The 18,822-nt window shown below is 45.4% G+C and overlaps 1 protein-coding gene across 1 annotated transcript in view; it reads left to right on the top strand.

Annotated features, from left to right (window-relative positions):
- The window catches only part of bicc1a (BicC family RNA binding protein 1a), a 41,010-nt gene that overhangs the window by 6,330 nt on the left and 15,858 nt on the right, over window positions 1-18,822 (top strand). Inside the window, exons 2-6 of the mRNA XM_040178937.2 lie at window positions 5,846-5,892; window positions 11,518-11,587; window positions 14,909-14,988; window positions 15,776-15,934; window positions 17,096-17,149. Coding sequence (XP_040034871.2) covers window positions 5,846-5,892; window positions 11,518-11,587; window positions 14,909-14,988; window positions 15,776-15,934; window positions 17,096-17,149 — 410 coding nt within the window. The remainder of the gene's footprint in view (window positions 1-5,845; window positions 5,893-11,517; window positions 11,588-14,908; window positions 14,989-15,775; window positions 15,935-17,095; window positions 17,150-18,822) is intronic.

Below are 18,822 nucleotides of genomic sequence, written 5' to 3'. Positions count from 1 at the left end.
TCACGCGAGCGAGATAACGGAGGAGGTGATAACCCAAACATGTTCGCAACAGTCTAGTCTCGCATCCTGGACTGGAACGTCTTACTGAAGAGACGCTCCCGCGTAAATACAACGGTCAATGTCAGTACGACGCAAATCCTGAGCCGGGCTGCATTATTTCCTGCGACTCCCTTACTGCAGGGAGTGAGAAATCCTCTATTGAAATATAATCACAGAATATGAAGACGTTGAATGGCCACAAATGTAATTCAAGGAATATTACTTTTAAAGGAATACTCAATCCTAAGTCAAATGGCATTGTGCTGGATGTTCCGTGCAAAGTAACGGTCTATTTATGGTTTAGAAAACAGCATTTAAATATAATATAGTATATAGTGTATACGTGAGTTTGCCATCTTGCGCGAATGTATTTTCCGAAACATCAATTCTAATTCTCTCCAAGTGAACAGAGCATTTCTAAACTCTCATTGTCAGAACAAATGGCTCCAAATCCTGATGGAGGATCACATGCGTCAGTCGCAAAGTTTTGATAACCTTCCAATTGTCTTATTTCACAGATTAAGATGTTGAGGATTCTTTTAGCTGTCAAGCCTTTTACTGCCAACTGCAAAGTTGACTTGTAGAAACATCTGACGTGAGGTGTTCAGGCAGGGTTGATGAGAACAGCTTTTTATGGATAGAAGATGTATCTATTTTACGAGCGCTGCAATGCGTACGCAGACTGATTCATCTGCTGGTCGGATCTCTTTTATCATTTTTAAATGGACGTTCGCATCTGGGGTAACAAAATCTGAGGAGAACCTGTTAGTGACCTCATATGTTTCCTCTAATCATTTGAATGCCGGCTGAAATAAAATGATGCTGCCTGAATTAGCCGGATGCAAAGCTTATCGATGTCCATCAGGACTTCTGCAACTTTTTAAGCCGCGTCAACGTCATTGTTTTCCCGATGAAAGTGACGTAACGTTATCATTCCCGTCACTGTCGCAGCTCGTAATGCGATTGCGGTCCAAATGATCCCAACTAGATATGTTTAGGTTTGTTTAGCCACAGCATGAAGGCGTCCCGCGTGCGTGTGCTTCAGTGTAAATACACACGTTGGCGTGTTATTCAACATGGCTGCACCCAATGAGTTCCTGGCATTGTGGGTTTTCTCTGCGTCTCGTTAGCTTAGCGTGTTGAATCAGCTGAGATTAAAAATGTGGGCAATGTAGTTTTTTCCGTAATAGAGAGGCTGGCAAGTCTGGCTCGAGTAGTTAACAGTCTCATTTTGGTGAGCAGATGTTGAACCTTTTCTGGTTTAATTCGCTCAGAAATCCTATCCTGGGGAAATAGCACTTGTGTAACTTTTCTTTATTTCAATGCCTTGGTAGACTTTTCTGTGGATGTCCTAAGTTTCACCTTAAGTCCTCTTGTGATTGTTGCCAGTGCGGAGGATTTTGTGTAAGCAGCTCTGCAAATTTAGAGATTTGGCCGGTGCCTTCGGGGACTCTCCTGGCTTTCTGTTACTTAAACCCTTCTGACTTCATGGACTTTGCTCGATAATTCTGGCCCGGCACACACGTTGGGTCAACCAACTCCCACGTTATTAAATGGTGGTGATAGAATGAATGACATGGTGTGTTCAAAATACATGGATATCGGCTTGAAAACTCCACCATTAGGTATTTTCCCTCTTGTTTGAGGATTTGTCCACCATTAAACACAGATGGCGTCGGACAGAAACTAGCATCAGTGAACACATGGCAAGATGTGTTGGTTTCTCATGGCCCTTGTTTCCGATGTGTGTGTGTGTGAATGGATTGAAGCCGTAAGTGTAAAAGTGTTCACTGTTGACATTCCTCTGGTGTCAAAACAGCGGATTTGCCGGATCCCTCCACAAAGTAATGGACACCAGGCCGCGTGGAGACCATGGCGCCTTTCACGGCAACGTTTCTCGGTTCTGTACGTGCAGCGGCGGCGGTGATTCGATACACAATGCAATTAGAGGGAGAGACTGACGGGGCTGGGATGTGATTAACTGCAAACACCACGACCGCTTTGTCAGACAAATGGACAATCGGGGTAAAACGCTTTAAAATGAAGTATTTGTTATAATTATCTTTAAAAAAAAACACCAGAGGGCGAGGATAGATTGCAACATGCGATGTGTGCTCGGGGGTCGTGTGTCGTTTTTCCGCTGTGATGCCTCCACAGTCAGCTGTGCTGGGAAGGGAGGAGTGCTGTGTTGTCCTTGTGTAACCATTGGAGCGCTCCAGCACTCGACAAACAGCTGAGACCCGAGTCCCATTGACGTAACTCGGAGCTGCTAATGGTTTGTTGAATTAGGGGATGTTCTTTTCAACGCTTCAGGCTTAATGGAAGCTTATTATTTTAAAATGGCTTTTTTCGGATGGCAGACAAAGTTTCTTGGCGAGTCCAATCTAAAAGGCACGCAAAGAAAAATGATTGTTTCGAAGAACAGATTGTGAATTTGAGAGCCACAATGGTTTGATTTGGTTTCCTGCATTGAAAAGTGTTCAGCAAATCCGTTTTAGTGTTTGAGAATAGCGTTAACTTATGCATTCGTCCCGTCTGCATCATTCCCAGTTGACTAAATAAACCGTAGTAGTGGGGGGGGGTGAATATTAGAGCAGCTCAAAGCGATGAGCAGATTTGTACAGTTATTTCTGTAACTCATCCCACAGCAAAGGCGTTGGGATTGTGTCATTCGTACTTGGCTCTCACGCAAAATGATTGACTTCCTTGCTCTCAATCCCGCCTACAAAGCTCATTTTTTTCAGTTTTTTTTTTTTTTTTTTCTGTCCATAAAACACTCAACCTCCCCCCCCCCCCCCTCTCGCCTCCTCTGCTCCAGCTTCTCCCTCGGCCGGTTTACACACCACACATGTGCCGGCAGGATGTTTTGCTCTCGGCACATGGTTCATGTTTTCACTCGAGTCCCATACCAGAATCATACCAGAAGTGCCCACAAATAGTTTTGCAGTTTCTTTTTTCTGCTCTTAAATAGTTTCAAGGTGTAACAAAAAAAAAAAAAGAAATGTCACTGGGCCTCTTTGTATGACTCTTCTCTCACCTTCTACACTGATGAATCAATTACTGAAAGATTTGCACGTTTAATAACGCACCGTTTGAATGTGCCTGTGTTTAGTAAAGGAGGAGAATGCATTTCATTCCTTGAAATCAGTTTCATCCGGCAGGTTTCGGGCGCAGCTGAAATGGAATTCATATAAATGTATTGATCGTGCTAATGCTAGCTGCACGGGGCTCGCTGTGTGGTTTCGGGCCCTTGTTGCAGAGACTCTTAAGAAGCTGCACAACAAAGGCTCATGCGTCACTTGGCCTGACAGCATCCGCCCACCTCGGGGAAGACGCACAGCACAGGTTGTTTTCTTTGTGAATGTTTAGAGACCTCTGTCTCACATCCTGTGAGTTCACAAATCAATAAGTGAAGCATATGCCGGCATTTACTGTATGATCAATAGAATCCAAAGTCTCCTAAATCTGCTTACTATGTTTTCTTTTTTGTATCTGACTTATTAATTGGCCTCTTTTTTTTTTTTTTTTTTTTTTTAAAGACCTCACCTTTTTGGGATTTGCTTTCATAGAGGAAAACGCTCACAGTAATGGGGAGGGATCATTTCAGGCAACCTACGACTTTTTTTTTTTTTTAGCAGTTCCACCTCAAAGCTGATTGCTATCTGAGCCGAATGTCAGATGCAAACACTTCAGGATAACCAAATATTTATTTCCGTCAGCAAATGCAGAGCGGCTTGTTTTATTGTGAGCCAAGGCTGCAACGCCCCAATCACACTTCATCCATGTCACTTAATCTGTTAATAGCTTTCTTCTTTTTTTTTGTTTTGTTTATCCTACAAGATACTGTCTAACATCTGTTGGAGTTTGGGCTAGTGGCAGCCAACAAGTATTTGGATTTTCCTACCAAATAAACTACTAATGCAACCAAACCCCAAAAAACGACTAATGGATTAAATTACTCTTTCCTTCCACAACGGTTATTTCATTTTAAAGTTGGTTAAATTCAGTCCACATCTGGGTTTATGGGTAGCTGCCGTAATGTCCACAGTCCTCATCATTTACTCACAGCATCTGGCCGCACGCCAAGCGCATCACTGTGAGCATCGGCCGCCCTTCAAGATGACCGTAACTTTAAACAAAAATCATCGTAGCACTTGAAGCGGCGTTCCGGCCACGTTTGTTTAGCATCTTAGTCGTTTCCCTTCGGTGACGCTCTGCATCTGCTGAGGTCACCCTTCCACGGGAGACACAGTCGCCTTTTGGGACGCGTCTTGTTTCTTTCCTTTTGCGGGTGAAGTATTGATTCAAATGGAGGCTCCACAGTGGGGAGATTATAACTGGCTTGGAGTGTTTCTTTCATTTCCGTGACGGCGTTATGAAAACTCACTCCGTGTAAGTGCAGTGTTGGCCGGCAATGGCCGTCTGTTTTCTAAAAGTCTTGGTTTTCCTTCTCTTAATGTTGTGTCTGAAAAGAGAAGCCGGATAGTCACATGTTGTCGGTGCGATCGGGTGCTGAGCGTTCGCTGTACGCACGTTTAGCGTGGAAACGGACGACCCTGTTGAGTCAGCGGTCCGTCTGTCTGCGTGGCTCCATAAGCTGCGGCCCTGCACCGGTTTACTGGAGAATCATGTGTTTAATGCTGGTGATGAATCACCAGAGGCCACAGTGACAGGTTGATGACTGGTTTGAGAAGTTTTGTTTCGAGACGTTTTTTGATTTTCGTTTTTTTTTTTTGTGCTTTGAAATGTGGTGTTTGTTGAAGTCATAACGATGCGTTTCACACCCAGGTATAACTTCTCAGTACTGCGTGCACTGCAGAACAAGCTTTTTCTACCATTCATTCTGAAATATAAGCATTAGCAGATGGAAGTTAACAGGAGTTTGCTTTTCTTATAATATCATGCCGTCATTATTGAGGCTAGAATTAATGCCTGAACTGTAAAACATACAAAGCACAGAAATTCTACCAAAAATATACATATAAATGGAAAGAATTACTGAATATCTTCTGAAACATTACAGCTTTCATTCAGGCCCGTGTGAGGTTTGCAGCTTAGAAATGGTCGAGGGATCAAGTGCGCTTTCCTACCGACATTGAGGCTTAAGTGCTATTTATTTGTAAACTAATGTGTCAAATTTTCTTTTATTAAAAATGCGTATTTATGCAAGCTATTTCGTACTTACACATTACACTCGATGTGCTCCCAGAAATGACACTGAGTCAAATCTGTGAGACGGGTTTCCAGATTCGCCCAAACGATGGCGGAACACGAGTCCTCCTCGGAGAGCGCACGTGTTCTCCGCATCAGCGGAGCGGCCGCAGCTCGGAGGACTTGCAGATGTGTTGGAGGGACTGCAGCTCTGACTGTACCCTGACCTCCCTTTCCATTCAGTCCAGCGTATCCGCTTAGGGAGCCGGTTGGAATTTTCACTTGGAAATGACTTTTTAAAAGCATCGGGTCTCTCCACAAGTGCCTGACTTTGTCAACAGGTGGGGAGCAATGTTTTAAAAGTTGCTGGATGCTGTTCTCACCACAAAGGGGGAAGTACGCAGCACGCCGACAGGACGGCTGTCAAAAGTGTGAAGGCCTTTTCAAGAAGTGAGATGCAGATGTCGGCGATAAGATACTTCATTAACGCCTACATTTCCGTTCACTCGGGCCGATGGGCACAGTCGGGTAACGGCGTCTGACAGAACGTCCAATAGGGATCCAGCACGGAGTGTGGAGGAGACCGTTTTTGAGTGATTTGGCGCCATTTGTTTTTTTCATGGATTAACTTTTCTCCTTCTCTGTCTCACTCTAGCTGCCTCCGAGGGGAGAGTCAACGGAGGGGAGGATTTCTTTCAGAAGGTGAGTGTGCAGTCGGCCCCCCCGGACTGGGGTCCGCCGCGTTTTTTAAGCTGCGCTCCTCTCGTGGTTCGTGGAGCAGATGTCAGGTGCTCCTCCGTTCACACGCAATCACCCATCAAAACAACACGACACGCCGACGACGACGTCGAGCCGCTGCGGGGCTCCGGTCCCGTAACACAGCTGACACAACACTGTGTGGTCCTTTCCTCGCTTACACAATGTACCACAAGACACCAGATCACCTGCTCGGGTTTCAAATGAGGGGGGGGGACTCATCCAATAAAGGATTTGCGTCAATGGTTGTGGAGTCGTGTCTGGTGCTCATTGATCAAGTGTGGAATCCGCTTCGGTGGTCATTTTTTGTTCATGTTTTATTTATTTTTTTTAAAGCTTATCCAACAATTACATTTATTTTGTTTATTAATAACGCTGTAATGCCCTTTTCTTTTGGTTAATAAAAGTAATCCTGAGCAGGGTTGGACATTTTAAACGAGATCTAACACTGATCACGATGTGCTTTTGATTTGTTTGCAATGCTCGAGACAACCAATCGCATCGTAGAAAATAAGCTGTTTCCTAACTCTTATATTGCACAGATTGAGGAGTGTTTTTGTCTATTTGAATAGATTCTCTGTGTCGGATCGGCTGCAGGTTATTTTCAGGTTCTTAATCGCTGTAATACGACTGATAAAAAATGTTGCCTTGTTGCCAAACCGTAATCCTCACACCGTACCTTATTTCATAATTTGTTTAATCTGAACTGCAAGTATTTTGTCAAGTTTGCGGACTGTATCGAGATCAGTCGAGACCAATGACACCGCGCTGCATTTTGACACCTTATATCTCAATTATGTGGCGCACATTTATGGATTTGGTCTTGTTTGAGATTCTTTAAAGTGTTTAAACTCCCTCCTTAGTATGTTAATGGAATGTAATGAAATACATGATGGACATCTGTTTGTTTTGGAATTCTTCTTTTGCACTTTTTCCATATTTGGTTTTGCGAGTTAACTGGCCCTGAAAGCAAGTAACGCAAACCAGGCGCCTACTGATGCTCCTCTCAGGAATCTCAACAACTCTTAATGTGCTCTGAATCTGTCGCCGCCTCTTTTGCTTTGGATATAGCTGTAATCGCTATAAATACATCCAGTGTAGGTGCCTCCACGAAGCTATTCTGACTAAATCCAGCTGTCGGTGTATTGACTGCCGTCTGTTAAAAAAAAAAAAAAGAAGAAATAATTGTCAGAGCTCGTTGACAGAAGTGCTGGTTACTCGCGGTTAAATTGTCGACTAGGTATTACCGGTAGTGTGCTGCTGTTTGGGTTGGCCGGCTGGCAAAGAGCAGCGAGGGAAGGAGTGCTAAAGTCATGTTTTTATTGTAGAATTTTTATTTGTGTAACGGCGTATAGTTTCCCTCTGATAGCGTGACCTCCATACTTGCCCAATTAAAATCAGAAAAAATAAACACCCGGTGCGACTGTGGAACGGGATTGTTGAACGAAAATGGATGAGGTGTGTGAAATACCTTGAACTTGATGAAAATGGAAACTTTGAGTTGGGCTGCTTCCTTTTGCCCGTCCAACACACCCATCTAGCGCACATTCTCTCTCTCTCACACACACACTTTACTAATAAAATACATGCATAGCAACTCTCTCCCTCACGCGAGGACATTTTTTGACGCACACAGTTTAGCTTGTTAGCTTTGGGAATGAAATTTGGCTGCTGCCTCGGCAGCGAGATTTAGAGTTCCCGCCGCTGCCGACACGGAGCGGTCAACCCCGGCCGGGGGTCGGAGGTCAGGGAACGAACCCGCTTACTCACCGTCTGCTGGACATCCTCCGAGTCCGGAGCAACGTTTTGTAATGACCCTCTTCGTGTAGACGGGAGGGTGCCACAGCTGGGAAATGAGCCTCGTGCAAAAAGTCCCAGCAGCGCGCATCGGGGGGGGAGGGGGGAGGCGGGAATCTCGCCAGCTTTTGGTCCCTTGTCTCCTATTCCTCCCTTCTCCCTGTTATTATTCCATCATTATATTTCATTTGACCACTTGTGTGCTGTCGTAACACGCTTTTTATTTATTTTTTTTCTCTGCTTAAGCGTGCGTCAGTGAACAGTACAGTCACATGTTTTGGAGATGTAGTCGCACGGCACAGACCGCTAAGCCATTTTGGAGAGCTGTGCAGAAGCAAAGAGCCGAGAAGCTCGGCTTGTTGAGATGATAACTGCGCGCCACCGAGGAGCTTGGAGTGGATTTGAAAGCTGCTCGTGAACCCTTTTGCAAGTTCATCTCTGATCCCTCCTCCTCCTCTCCTTCCCAGGAGTTGTGGCTCTGTAAATAACGCCAGGCGTGATGTAGAAGTGCCAGTGCACTCAGATCCGAGGCCAGGCGTAATTTATTTAAGTCTTGTATTTTTCAGGGAAAGTAGTCTATCTGAAGGGCGTAAAGAGGAAATATTCAGTTGCTATTAGTGCCACCAAAACGTAAAGGAACAAATGTTTGTGTCTTTCAAGCCGCGAACTCCCGACACATTTGAACGGCAGATGTTTTTTTGCAGAAGAGCGTGTTTCTCTTCCGAAACGTCACGCGCGTTACCCCGAGGTGTAACGGGGCTTTAGCTGTGATTTGGCACTCGCGTTGTTAACGTGAGCTCCGTTATGAATGATGTGTCTCGTGGGTTCAGTCCACGCTGTTCCTTCTGTCTGTCTCTTTACATCCCTCTGTGTCCCCCTCCCAAGCGCGCACGCACACACACACACACACACACACACACACACACACACACACACACAGTCACCCAGTCCAGCTGAATCAACAGCTGCACCATCGCAATGCGGGCCAGGAAACATGCCTCTGCCATGTTGATTGCTGCTGAGCTATAGCACCGTGCACACATCCAGACGTACACACACACACACACACACACACACACACACGTGCGGCCTTCCGCGACGTTGCCTCAGTGATATCCTGTTTGATTTGAAGCTACGGCTCTGCACACGGCTGCAAGCCTCTAAGGAGCTGCCATGTCAAGGATTCATTTATGTATTTATTCATTTCAGAGCGGGTGGAGTGGCAGAGAATGTGACTGAATGTACAGGTAACTTAATTTGTGCAAATGTCTCGACCCGTGCCAGAGGTATTTGAACCGCCCCTCCGCAAAAATAAACGCCCTCTACCCCTTTATAAATGGTGTGCGCTCTGTCAGAAATCAGTCCCATCTGCTCTACACTGCCAAGAACAGCAACGCCGGACAGGAAACGGGTCCCTCTGAACAAGGCCCCCTTTAGAGAAGGAGTTGATGATGCCTAGGCCGTAACGTTTGATCATTTTTAGAGACGTGTAATTGGATTTGCTTCCGATACGGCGCTTTTGCGCGACACTGCGCGTTGCCACATTTTGTACGGGACTCCCGTTCACTCGTCTGTCAGGCGCGTGTGTCATCGTTGCGAGTTCCTTCATAAAGGAGAACGGAATGTCCTTTTATTGTTGCGTCCAGCTGTTGGTGGGAGCATGTGACTTCTGTTGATGGAGGGAAAGTTTGCGTTTCGCTACAGGGTACTTGTGATTTGTCTTTTTATCAGACGAGGGAGGTGGGGGGGTGATATTGTAGATTAGAGCAACTTGGGCCTCCAGCTAACATGAAAGACAGAACTCATTAGATTATTGTTCCAGGCCTGAACTTCATACGGTTTTATGCCATTCTCGGTGAAATAAATGATGATGATGATATTATTGCGGCAGTAGGGATGAAAAGGTCTCCAGTAGGAGAACATTAATGTGGCATCATTAGCAAGCTGGAGCAATTTTCAGCTTAGTCGCAGAAGAATTCCAAACCAAAATAGTTGACAGTTGATTGCACAGAATAATTCTAAATCTCCTTTTGATTCACAATCATTCACTCAATAGAAGCTGGGAGTAAATCCAGAGTCACAAGCAGCGACTGTGAGCACGTTTCTCTACATCATAACGATAATGGCCGAAGAGAAACAACTTTAGAGACAAGAGGAGGAATGCAGCAACTCCACAACTGTGTACAAATGTGTTTTGCAATGGTTTTATTGGCCTACAACAATTGGTTTTATGCCTTTTTTTTCCCGAGGATTGCAGAATCTTGTTTTTCTAAAGAGAAGACACTCTTCTATTTAAAATAAAAGTTCTTAATCTTCTTCTTTTTGCCGAAAAAATAACTGAACTTTCAGCTTGCTTTGAATGAATTAAATGGTGCTTAAAGTTCCAACTGCTTTGGTTGATCTCGGCCCACTCGGCGCAGAAGCTCTTCTCGGCCGTCCAGTTTTTATTTGTGATTATAGGATGTCGTAGAAAATCTGTGAGGCTTGAAAGGGTTTCCAGCCAACCATCGTGGAGCCTGAGTTTATGGCTGCAAAGTAAAGGGAGGCACCCGTGAGGCCTTTTCGGCGCGGTGCCTCTCGTTTTACAGGTACGCGAGACTGGCTGTAGACACGCTGTCAGAATCTGTTGTAAAGAATGCTGAACAGAACGCGCCACTTCCAGGGGAACATATGGGGGAATTCAAGCGCTTCCCTTTTGGATCTGTGCACCAGTTCGCTCAGGAGTACAGGCTGTTGTTGTTATTTGGCAAGGGAAAAATAGCCCATACGATTTGATAATGTGTTTAATAAAGAAATGTAGAAAGCATATTGAAGGCTGTGAAAAGCTGTGATCCTAAGCTTCAAATCCTATGTTCTTTGGGCTGGCTCCTCATTCTCTCTCCCTCTGTGTTTGTGGCTCATTGCTTTAATGCTTTGGACCTCCGTGAATACCAGGCGCTGCTAAAATAATGGACCCATCACGTGACTGGAGTTTTGAAAACTTCATATCTTCTCCGCCGCCCCAAAAAACTCAAACCCCTGGAAAGTATTAAAGCAAACGGAAAGCCCCTTGTGAAAACAAGCGTAGTGCATTTGGAGGACGGAGCCATTAGGAGAGGTGCATGTAAGCTTTGCATTTTTTGGAAGGTTTGACAGTTTTTCTGCTTGTTTTTTTCCCCACTAACTGGTCATGGGCAGACGTCTTGCTCTCAAGGGGTTTGCTTGTGGATTTGTAGCCAGGAAGCCAAGCAAGGTGAGCTTCCTCAAAGTGGTGAGAGAGAGTAATAGATTTCTCCCGATTGGAACGCTGACAGCAGCTTGATTCTTGCTCCACTTTTTTTTTTGTCTGTGCGACAAGCTATTTGCAGTTTTTTTTTTGTTTTTTTTACACATGGTCATAGTTTCAATGACTGGATGCTTTCACATAAATTCTCTTCAGTTGCACCAAAGCCAAGTTTACTCAGAGGATTTTCTTTTACGTTTAGAATTTTGGGGGCATTTGGGTGTTGTGTAAAAACAAATCCGTCTCTGCACACGTGAACACGTATCATCGGACTTATGTTAAAAATGTATTTCTGAATGCTTTATATTATCTCGTTTTGTACAAGGCTTTTATTTTGTAATTGTTGTTAATAGTTTCAGGTTCTCTGAAGTCAAAAAATGTATGTTTCCTAGTAAATAAGGAGCAGTATAGCGTTTTGCGAACGAACGATGCGAGTAATGAGTGTGCTTTTCTGCCCATACTGACGTCTGTGATATGTTAATGTGTTAAAGCCCTCATTCATTCTGTTGCAGATCATGGATGAGACCCAAACGCAGATCGCCTGGCCCTCCAAACTGAAAATCGGAGCAAAGTCCAAAAAAGGTGTCTTATTTGTTTCTCTTTTCTTAGTAATCCTAAGTATTCTTATATTGGATCCATTTACTTCTACCTTGTGAGACTTGAGTGTTTGTGTTGATCAGGCCCATCTTGATTTAACTATGAGTCAACTCGACATGCGTCCGTAAGCCGAGACTTATCTGATGCAGTCGCTTGACTACTCCAGATGTGTGAATGGCTTGTTAACAACATAGTTGGGATAGTTTTCCACCCCACAAAGGTTAATGATTATTGGTCAATGTTGTCTTAACCAGAAATGTGTTGTCAGGAAAGTTACTGAACTCACGAGGGGGGCGTATTTCACGGTCGCACTTGCATTCATTATTAGAAATGTAATGGAGATGTTTGAAGAAATGAAACTTCCTCATGTACTGAGGAATTTGTGATTTTGCTGATGAGGTTTGGGAGTCACTTGTATCGAAGTTTCCTCATTTATTGTTGTTCTCGCGCTCTGTTCCCAATAAAACATTATCACGGTTATTCAAAGCTCTTCTGAGAGGGAGGGAAGCGGGCTTGAAAGAGGTGTAGCTGTGCCCGCTTTGTTGTCCCCAAGAGGATTGACCGTGTGTGTCTTCAAGCCAGATGTGGAATCCGATGGCATTATGTAACTTCCTGTATGGAAAATAGTTGATGGAGTTACATCAGAACATTTCCACCCCCACCCCCCCCCCCCCCCCCCTCCTGGAATCAACTTTTTAAGGCCTGGCAAGTTATTCACATACAACCCTCCATTCATCACAAACATGCGTTCATTCACAAAACCAACACCACCTGGGGAGGATGTTCTCTACACGAATATCTAAAATTCTGCCCTTTTTTCTTTTTTCTCTCTGTGTTGCGTAAACCGAGACGAGCAGAGGGGAAGAATGTTGGCTGATCACTTATCTTATGAGCGAATGCATGAGAAGAGACGCGATGAGCTGACCTGAGCTCGAGCTTCTTAGAGTTTTCATTTTGAGCTTTTCGATAGAACCTCACAGAAGAGTAAATATTACTTGCATTACAACAATCCCTCGTCCCTTCCCGTCGATGGAACCAACACGAAGAGTTCTCGCCCCGTTCCCTTCTAAAAATAGCTCATGACGTTGCCGTTTTGAGTTATTCCAATCGTAATTACATAAGCTCTTTTTCCGTGTCTTGCATTATCTTTCATGTGTAGTCTGTAACCGGTTATGCACGGCAGCAGAGCGGGAGATGTGTGGGAGGGGGAGGGGGGGGGTTGTTGAAAGTTTGTTACCTCTCCCCAACCGCAGCCACACTACATCAAAATCCCAGATCCTCTATTTAATTCATCACCTGCGGCTGGCTGGCTGCTCCCTGCCACCTGCGCTGGTGTGATAAGGCCATCCGCACTCCGCTAGTGATTTAATGCAGCGAGGAGCCATATCGCTGCCTGCAGGTCTGCAACTTGAGCACAGTGGGACAAGCACAATGCTCTCAGATTGTCTCCATGTTTTTATTTCTGAAAGTCTGATTTTAGTTGTGTGTGCTGTGAAAAAATATATATATCTTACTCATCTTGCAGTTATGCTTATCCGCAGCTTTGAATGAGAAACGTCGGGCCAAATGGACCTAATTCCCTTTATTTGTGTGGTATTTTTAAATGTGGTGTGCTGGAAAAATGCTTTGGCTGTGCCAGCGCGGAGCTCCGGGTCAGAAGGTTTCTTCTGTCAAGTGGAGCTATGTAAAATCCGTGCGACCGAAAAGTATTCCCCTTTTGTAGCTGCAAGTCGTCTTTGCTTTTCCAGCTGTTCTGGTTGCCAAATTAGGACTTAAGGTGTTCATTTTTTATCCCACAATCAATCATAAATAAAAGAGCATGCAGCACACTCCATTTCTAAAAATGCGGGGGTGTTCTACATCCACAACGCTCGTTTAGGCTGGCTAATGTTTGCCAGATGTGCAGTGCAGGTTGGTCACTGGAAGAGCTATACTCCCTCTGATGGTCGCAGTTGGTGCCACAGGAGGAAGTGGAGGGATTTCTATTGTTCACAGCCACAGCTGTATGATGGGAAAATGTCCTGAAACCAGCTCTGAGACCGTAATAGGTCTCTAACCGTTCATTTTCCCGTTATCTTAGCTTTTTGTTTTTATCGTCTCGCACTGCAGCTCGGCTTTTGTTTAGTTCCTTTCCCTCGAGTGTTCAGAGAGCGCTTGTTAAGCTGAAGATCGAGCATCTGTTGTAGTGTCTGGCACTCCATGTTTCCAAGTGTACGTGAAATACAAGGACTGAACCACCTTCAGATGCCTAAAAGACTTTCCCTGCCCTTTGCAAGCTCCGTGGAGAGCGTCTTGGTCGGGCCTGCGGAAGTATTCATCATCAAAAGCATTCTGCGCTTTGGCCGACTTCCTTTGCAATTGTGAAAAGAACTTACTTTCTTTTTTCGAAACATGCATCTGTGCAACTTTGACACTTTCAGTGAATCGTGCCTGGAGACCCTGCTGTAAGTGTGTGGATGGGGAGGCGTATTCCTGGAAGGTGGCTTAATCGACTTCCTGCTGCTCAGTACAGTTAACACTGAGGGGCAATAGACCATGAGTGTGTACTCCATGCCGATGGATTTGTGTGCGTGTGTTTTCAAATTCGCGTGTTCTCCAGGGGTCCCGGCATGCGGCAGATCCAGATGTGGGTTTACCGAACCATACCCAGACACGAGCATTTAGCTGCGAAGGGGTTTTTGGGGGGTGTGTGTGTGTGTGTGTGTGTGTGTGTGTGTGTGTGTGCCATGATTGGCACACACACACCACTGAAGTGAAGTTTTACTGGCGCAAACCCCCGTCTGCCTTCTGAGGGGTTTGAGATTTCCTCGAGGAGATCGGCTGTATGTGGCCGCTGATAAAGGGCAGTGTCGTGTGCAGCCATGAAAGACGCTGGAAATTGAGTCGGCGTATATTTTGCGGTCCCCGAATGACAGAATGACGACCAAGAAAATGGGGCAAATAATGAAGATGAGGAAAATAATTTGTTCTTTTTTTTTTCTGTTAAAGCTAAATTTCTGCAGAACAATTCTCTCCAGATAACTGTTCCTATTCGACTCTGCTGACTGACAGATTGTGCCGGAGTGCAATTCCACAGAGCTGCACCCCTCCGAGCGCGCGCGGTGTGGCGTCTTGCCGACTTAAATGAGCAATTACCATTGCAGAGCTTTTCTTTCACACGCTCTAATTTGTTGACACCTCGGGATTGCTGTGTCATGTTTGTTTCAAATGGATTTGTGTTCCACTGTCTCACATTGTACCTGTGACAGGATAAAACAAGGGTTAGTCAACATACATTTAACCTTCTTAATGCCTTTTTCCCTGCAGATCCTCACATCAAGGTGTGCGGGAAGAGGGAGAATGTGAGGGAAGCCAAAGACAGAATTATGTCCGTCCTCGACACAAAGGTACAGTGAACCTCCTTTATCGCGATGAAGATGGGCTTTGTGTGTAACTCTCTCCTCCTCCTCCTCTGTATTCAGTGTGAACCGAGTGCATTTCCCCCCCTCTCGGCTCTCCCGCTGGTTCCAAGTGACAGATTGCTCACAGCAGTGTGGCACGACACTCTGCACCGCTCCCTCCAGACACTCGCATCCCGAGCCTCGAGGGCATATTGCATCGTGTGTTCATCCTGGCTACTGTTGCCATGGCAACACATGTAATAACGTACCTGTAGCACCCCCTGGGGGCAGGCAATTATCCATGCACTCTGAACAGCCGAATGCAGAAAAACGACGACGGGCTAATATGGCTGTGTCACAAACAGGCCTCTGTTAATGCACTGCATGTTTTGTGGCTTATTTGTCTCTTTTTGAAATGACTGCAACAAGTGTGTTTACATGAGGGGAGATTTTAAGTTTGAGCTACTGTGACTATTAAGGGGCCGCTGATTAGTGATTAGTGTTACATTGCTGTGAAAAACAGACACATTTGATTTAATGATGCACGTTCAATGTTTTTGCACAGTGCAAAAGAAGCATCTCTTGTCAACTGTTTACAATACCATAGGAAACAAATTCCACTGCGTTCAAACCCAAAGTGAAGAAACGAGTGGCGCAGCAATATGTGAATAAAGTGCCTTGCCAAAGCATTTATAATCGCATCCATCTTGCACCACTCACTGAGCTCCTGCAAGCATTAACAATCATCATTTCAACGCAGCCCTCTCTCTCATTTTTCTTTCCTGCTAATCAGAGCAACAGGGTAACTCTGAAGATGGACGTCTCTCACACGGAGCACTCTCACGTTATTGGAAAAGGTGGCAACAACATCAAGAGGGTGATGGAGGAGACGGGTTGCCACATCCACTTCCCAGACTCCAACAGGAACAACCAGGCCGAGAAAAGCAACCAGGTTTGTGTGGCCACCACACGGATTGTTACTGTGATCCGCTGTTCTCACGGGGTCGCAAGGGAAGAATGGAGGACGCCACCAAATATTTTGCTCTTTTGAACCACAGCCCGGCACAATTTATGTTTTGAGTGCGACTTAATTGCATTTGGCGGCACCGGAGTGTTTGCTCTGCGATTCCTTTTCCTCAGCAGTAGCTGAAGCAGTTGGAAGTGGTGTTTCTTGATCAGTGCACGCTGCCCTCCAGGCCGTGCATTAACGACCACAGGGTCTCGGGCTGGTCGGGTCGCCGAGGGGTCGGCCCAGCTGGTTTGTTTTAATTGGCCAGCCTAGAGGAAGCCGCCGTGTTTTGGCTGGACTCTGTGTAGAAAAGCAGCGGGATCCGCTTGTAATTACCATTAAAGTGCGGTGTGGGCATTTCTGCAGGGCCGCCAGTACATGAACCCATGAGGTGCTCTGTTAATTTATTCTTACGGGTCTACTTTAGTGATTTCCTCTCATCCCTGTGGATTTTGCATGGTAAGCCAGTAGTGTGTAGACCATTGAACCTGCCAGTACTCTCTATCTCATAGACTGTTAAACCCCCTCCAGTTCTACTCTCATGATGCAAGTACTCGTGCTCATGAGTGGCAGGAGACTCCTTTTTAGGCCCGAGACCCCTTAAGCGTTCTTTTTTTCTGGTTTCAAAAGCTTGCAACTGGCATATTGAAGGCCAGTGGTGTTGATAAGTAAATATAGATGAGCGTGAAAATCCATGTGGCTTCTTGGCTTACCTTCTCACTAGAGCTGGCAGCATTCAGGAGGTTAAAATATTGTGATTTGATAATTTAAGGTTTCCTTACCTGAAAGCTATCATACTTATTCCACAGCAGATGAAATGCTGCTCCTTTAATCTGGCCTCTCCTCTTGGTGGTTGTATAGGAAAAATAACTTAACTGTAATGAATGTTGAATGTTGTCCAAGAATACAAAACATTAACTAGAAGCATGCTACAAAAAGGGATTAGGTTTTCGTTTAGAGGAAGCCTTTAAACTTTTCATCAGTTCTGGATTTTCCCTTTGACATTTTAAAATGAAGTGCAAGTGTAAAGTGCAAGTTTATGCAGTGATCCAAGCCATTATTTGTCTTGGCTGATTTACATATGTTCCTTTTTATTATCAACAGGTGTCCATCGCAGGGCAGCCGGGAGGCGTGGAGGCAGCTCGAGTAAAAATACGGGTCAGTAGGAATTCAGCCATCTCATTCTCTGCACCTTCAGGGACCACAGCCATTTGTTTCAGCATTGACCAATTTTACTTTGGAGAAAGCTTCAGTTTGCACACACTTTTCTGTTGAGGTTGTGAGCAGTTCAGACGGGATTGAGAAGGTGGTGTGAGATACAGGTAGGTGGCGGGCTAAACCACAGCCTCCATCCATCACAGTCTGAACACCCGTTAGCATTTGACTTTTTTGCTCCCAAGTGTATTCCTCAAAACCGTTGCTTCCTCTACAAACCGAACGTTCGGCTCACAGAAGCAGAGTTCTCTCCCCAACCGGACCAATGCACAGCTCCCCAGTTGCAGTCAGAAATTATGCACCCTGGACACAGTTTTTAGCTTTTCCCCTTAAGCCACATGCACCCTTCCCAACCTCTTCCCTGACCACTTCCCTGGAGCAATTGCAGAATACGCGCCCGAGACCCGGCACATCCGCCAGCTAATTGTCTACCCTCTTCTCCGGCTTCAGTCTGACTGGAAGCCCGACCTCCAGCCGGAGCTCTGTGGTGCTTTTGGGCCTCTGTGCTCGTGTGAAGTGCCACATCCCTGAACTCTAAATGTACTTCAACACCGCAGCAACCGTGTGCAGCGAACACGTTCCTCCGCCGCCGACTGACCAAAGCTAACAAGCAAAGTGTGTGTGATGGAGAGGGAGACGGGAGAAGGTCGTGCTGGAAATGTGCGCCGTGTGTATTGGCAAATGCCTGCATGGACGCATACCCGTAGCGCTGCGTGCTTAGCGGTTGTTTTCACAAGCATCCACTTTTTTTTTTTCCCCTTAACGGGTGAACAAGAGGATAATCAAACCTAACCGTAGCGGTGTTGTAGAAAGAGGTTTAAAATATAAGCTGTAGGGAACCGCAGAGTTTGTTCTGGCCTCCAGAGAGCACACGGTCAGCGGATGACGAGGGAGGATCAGAAGACAGGTCTCCCTCTCTGTCGACTTGGCTTCGTCGGATAATCGCTTTATCCCACGAAAACCCCAAAGTCGTCGATGCCATTCTATTAAACTCTCGGCGGTCACGACCAGACAGCCTTTCCACACGTAGCTTTAATTATGTTTAAGACACATCGCTGAACCCGGAGGCAATTTCCTCAAATGCAGCGATGCAACGTAGTCACTTTTGAGAGAATTCTTTCACCTAATCTGTTGCACTTTGTTCACTTTATCAGTACAGACTACTGACGGAATAAAAGCGCTATTCTTTGCAAATAAAATGTGTGAATAGTAACTGGTCAACAGATACAGCACCAGTCGAGAGTTTGGCCACACTTTCTAGAGGGCAGGTTTGTCGCGATGCAGCAGTTTGTTCACGGTCTTGCTGAGAGTTGGACGAGGGCGATGCTGATGTCGAGCACGGCACATCTTAGCTTAGCCTCGCATGAAGATCCGACGGATAACCCGGCCTGTCCTAAGGTAAAAGAAAACACATGCCATGTTCTATCTTGTTGGTTTAACTTGAATGAGTTTGTGTAAAAAAAACTTTAAGCAAGTTTTCTCCGGGCTCTGGTTTCATAGTGAACTGACAAAAGAGAAGAATAGATCCCCTCATAGAACGTCCCCGAGACATTTCTAAAACTTTCACTTAATTTAAAACCTTTTTTTTTCCTCATAAGAGGGAATGTTTGACGGTG

This window comes from Gasterosteus aculeatus, chromosome 6 (assembly GCF_964276395.1).
Source record: "Gasterosteus aculeatus chromosome 6, fGasAcu3.hap1.1, whole genome shotgun sequence".
Classification (NCBI taxonomy): Eukaryota; Metazoa; Chordata; class Actinopteri; order Perciformes; family Gasterosteidae; genus Gasterosteus; species Gasterosteus aculeatus.
The sequence above is the reverse complement of the archived record's forward strand: the minus strand, read 5'-3'. Positions and strand labels throughout refer to the sequence as shown.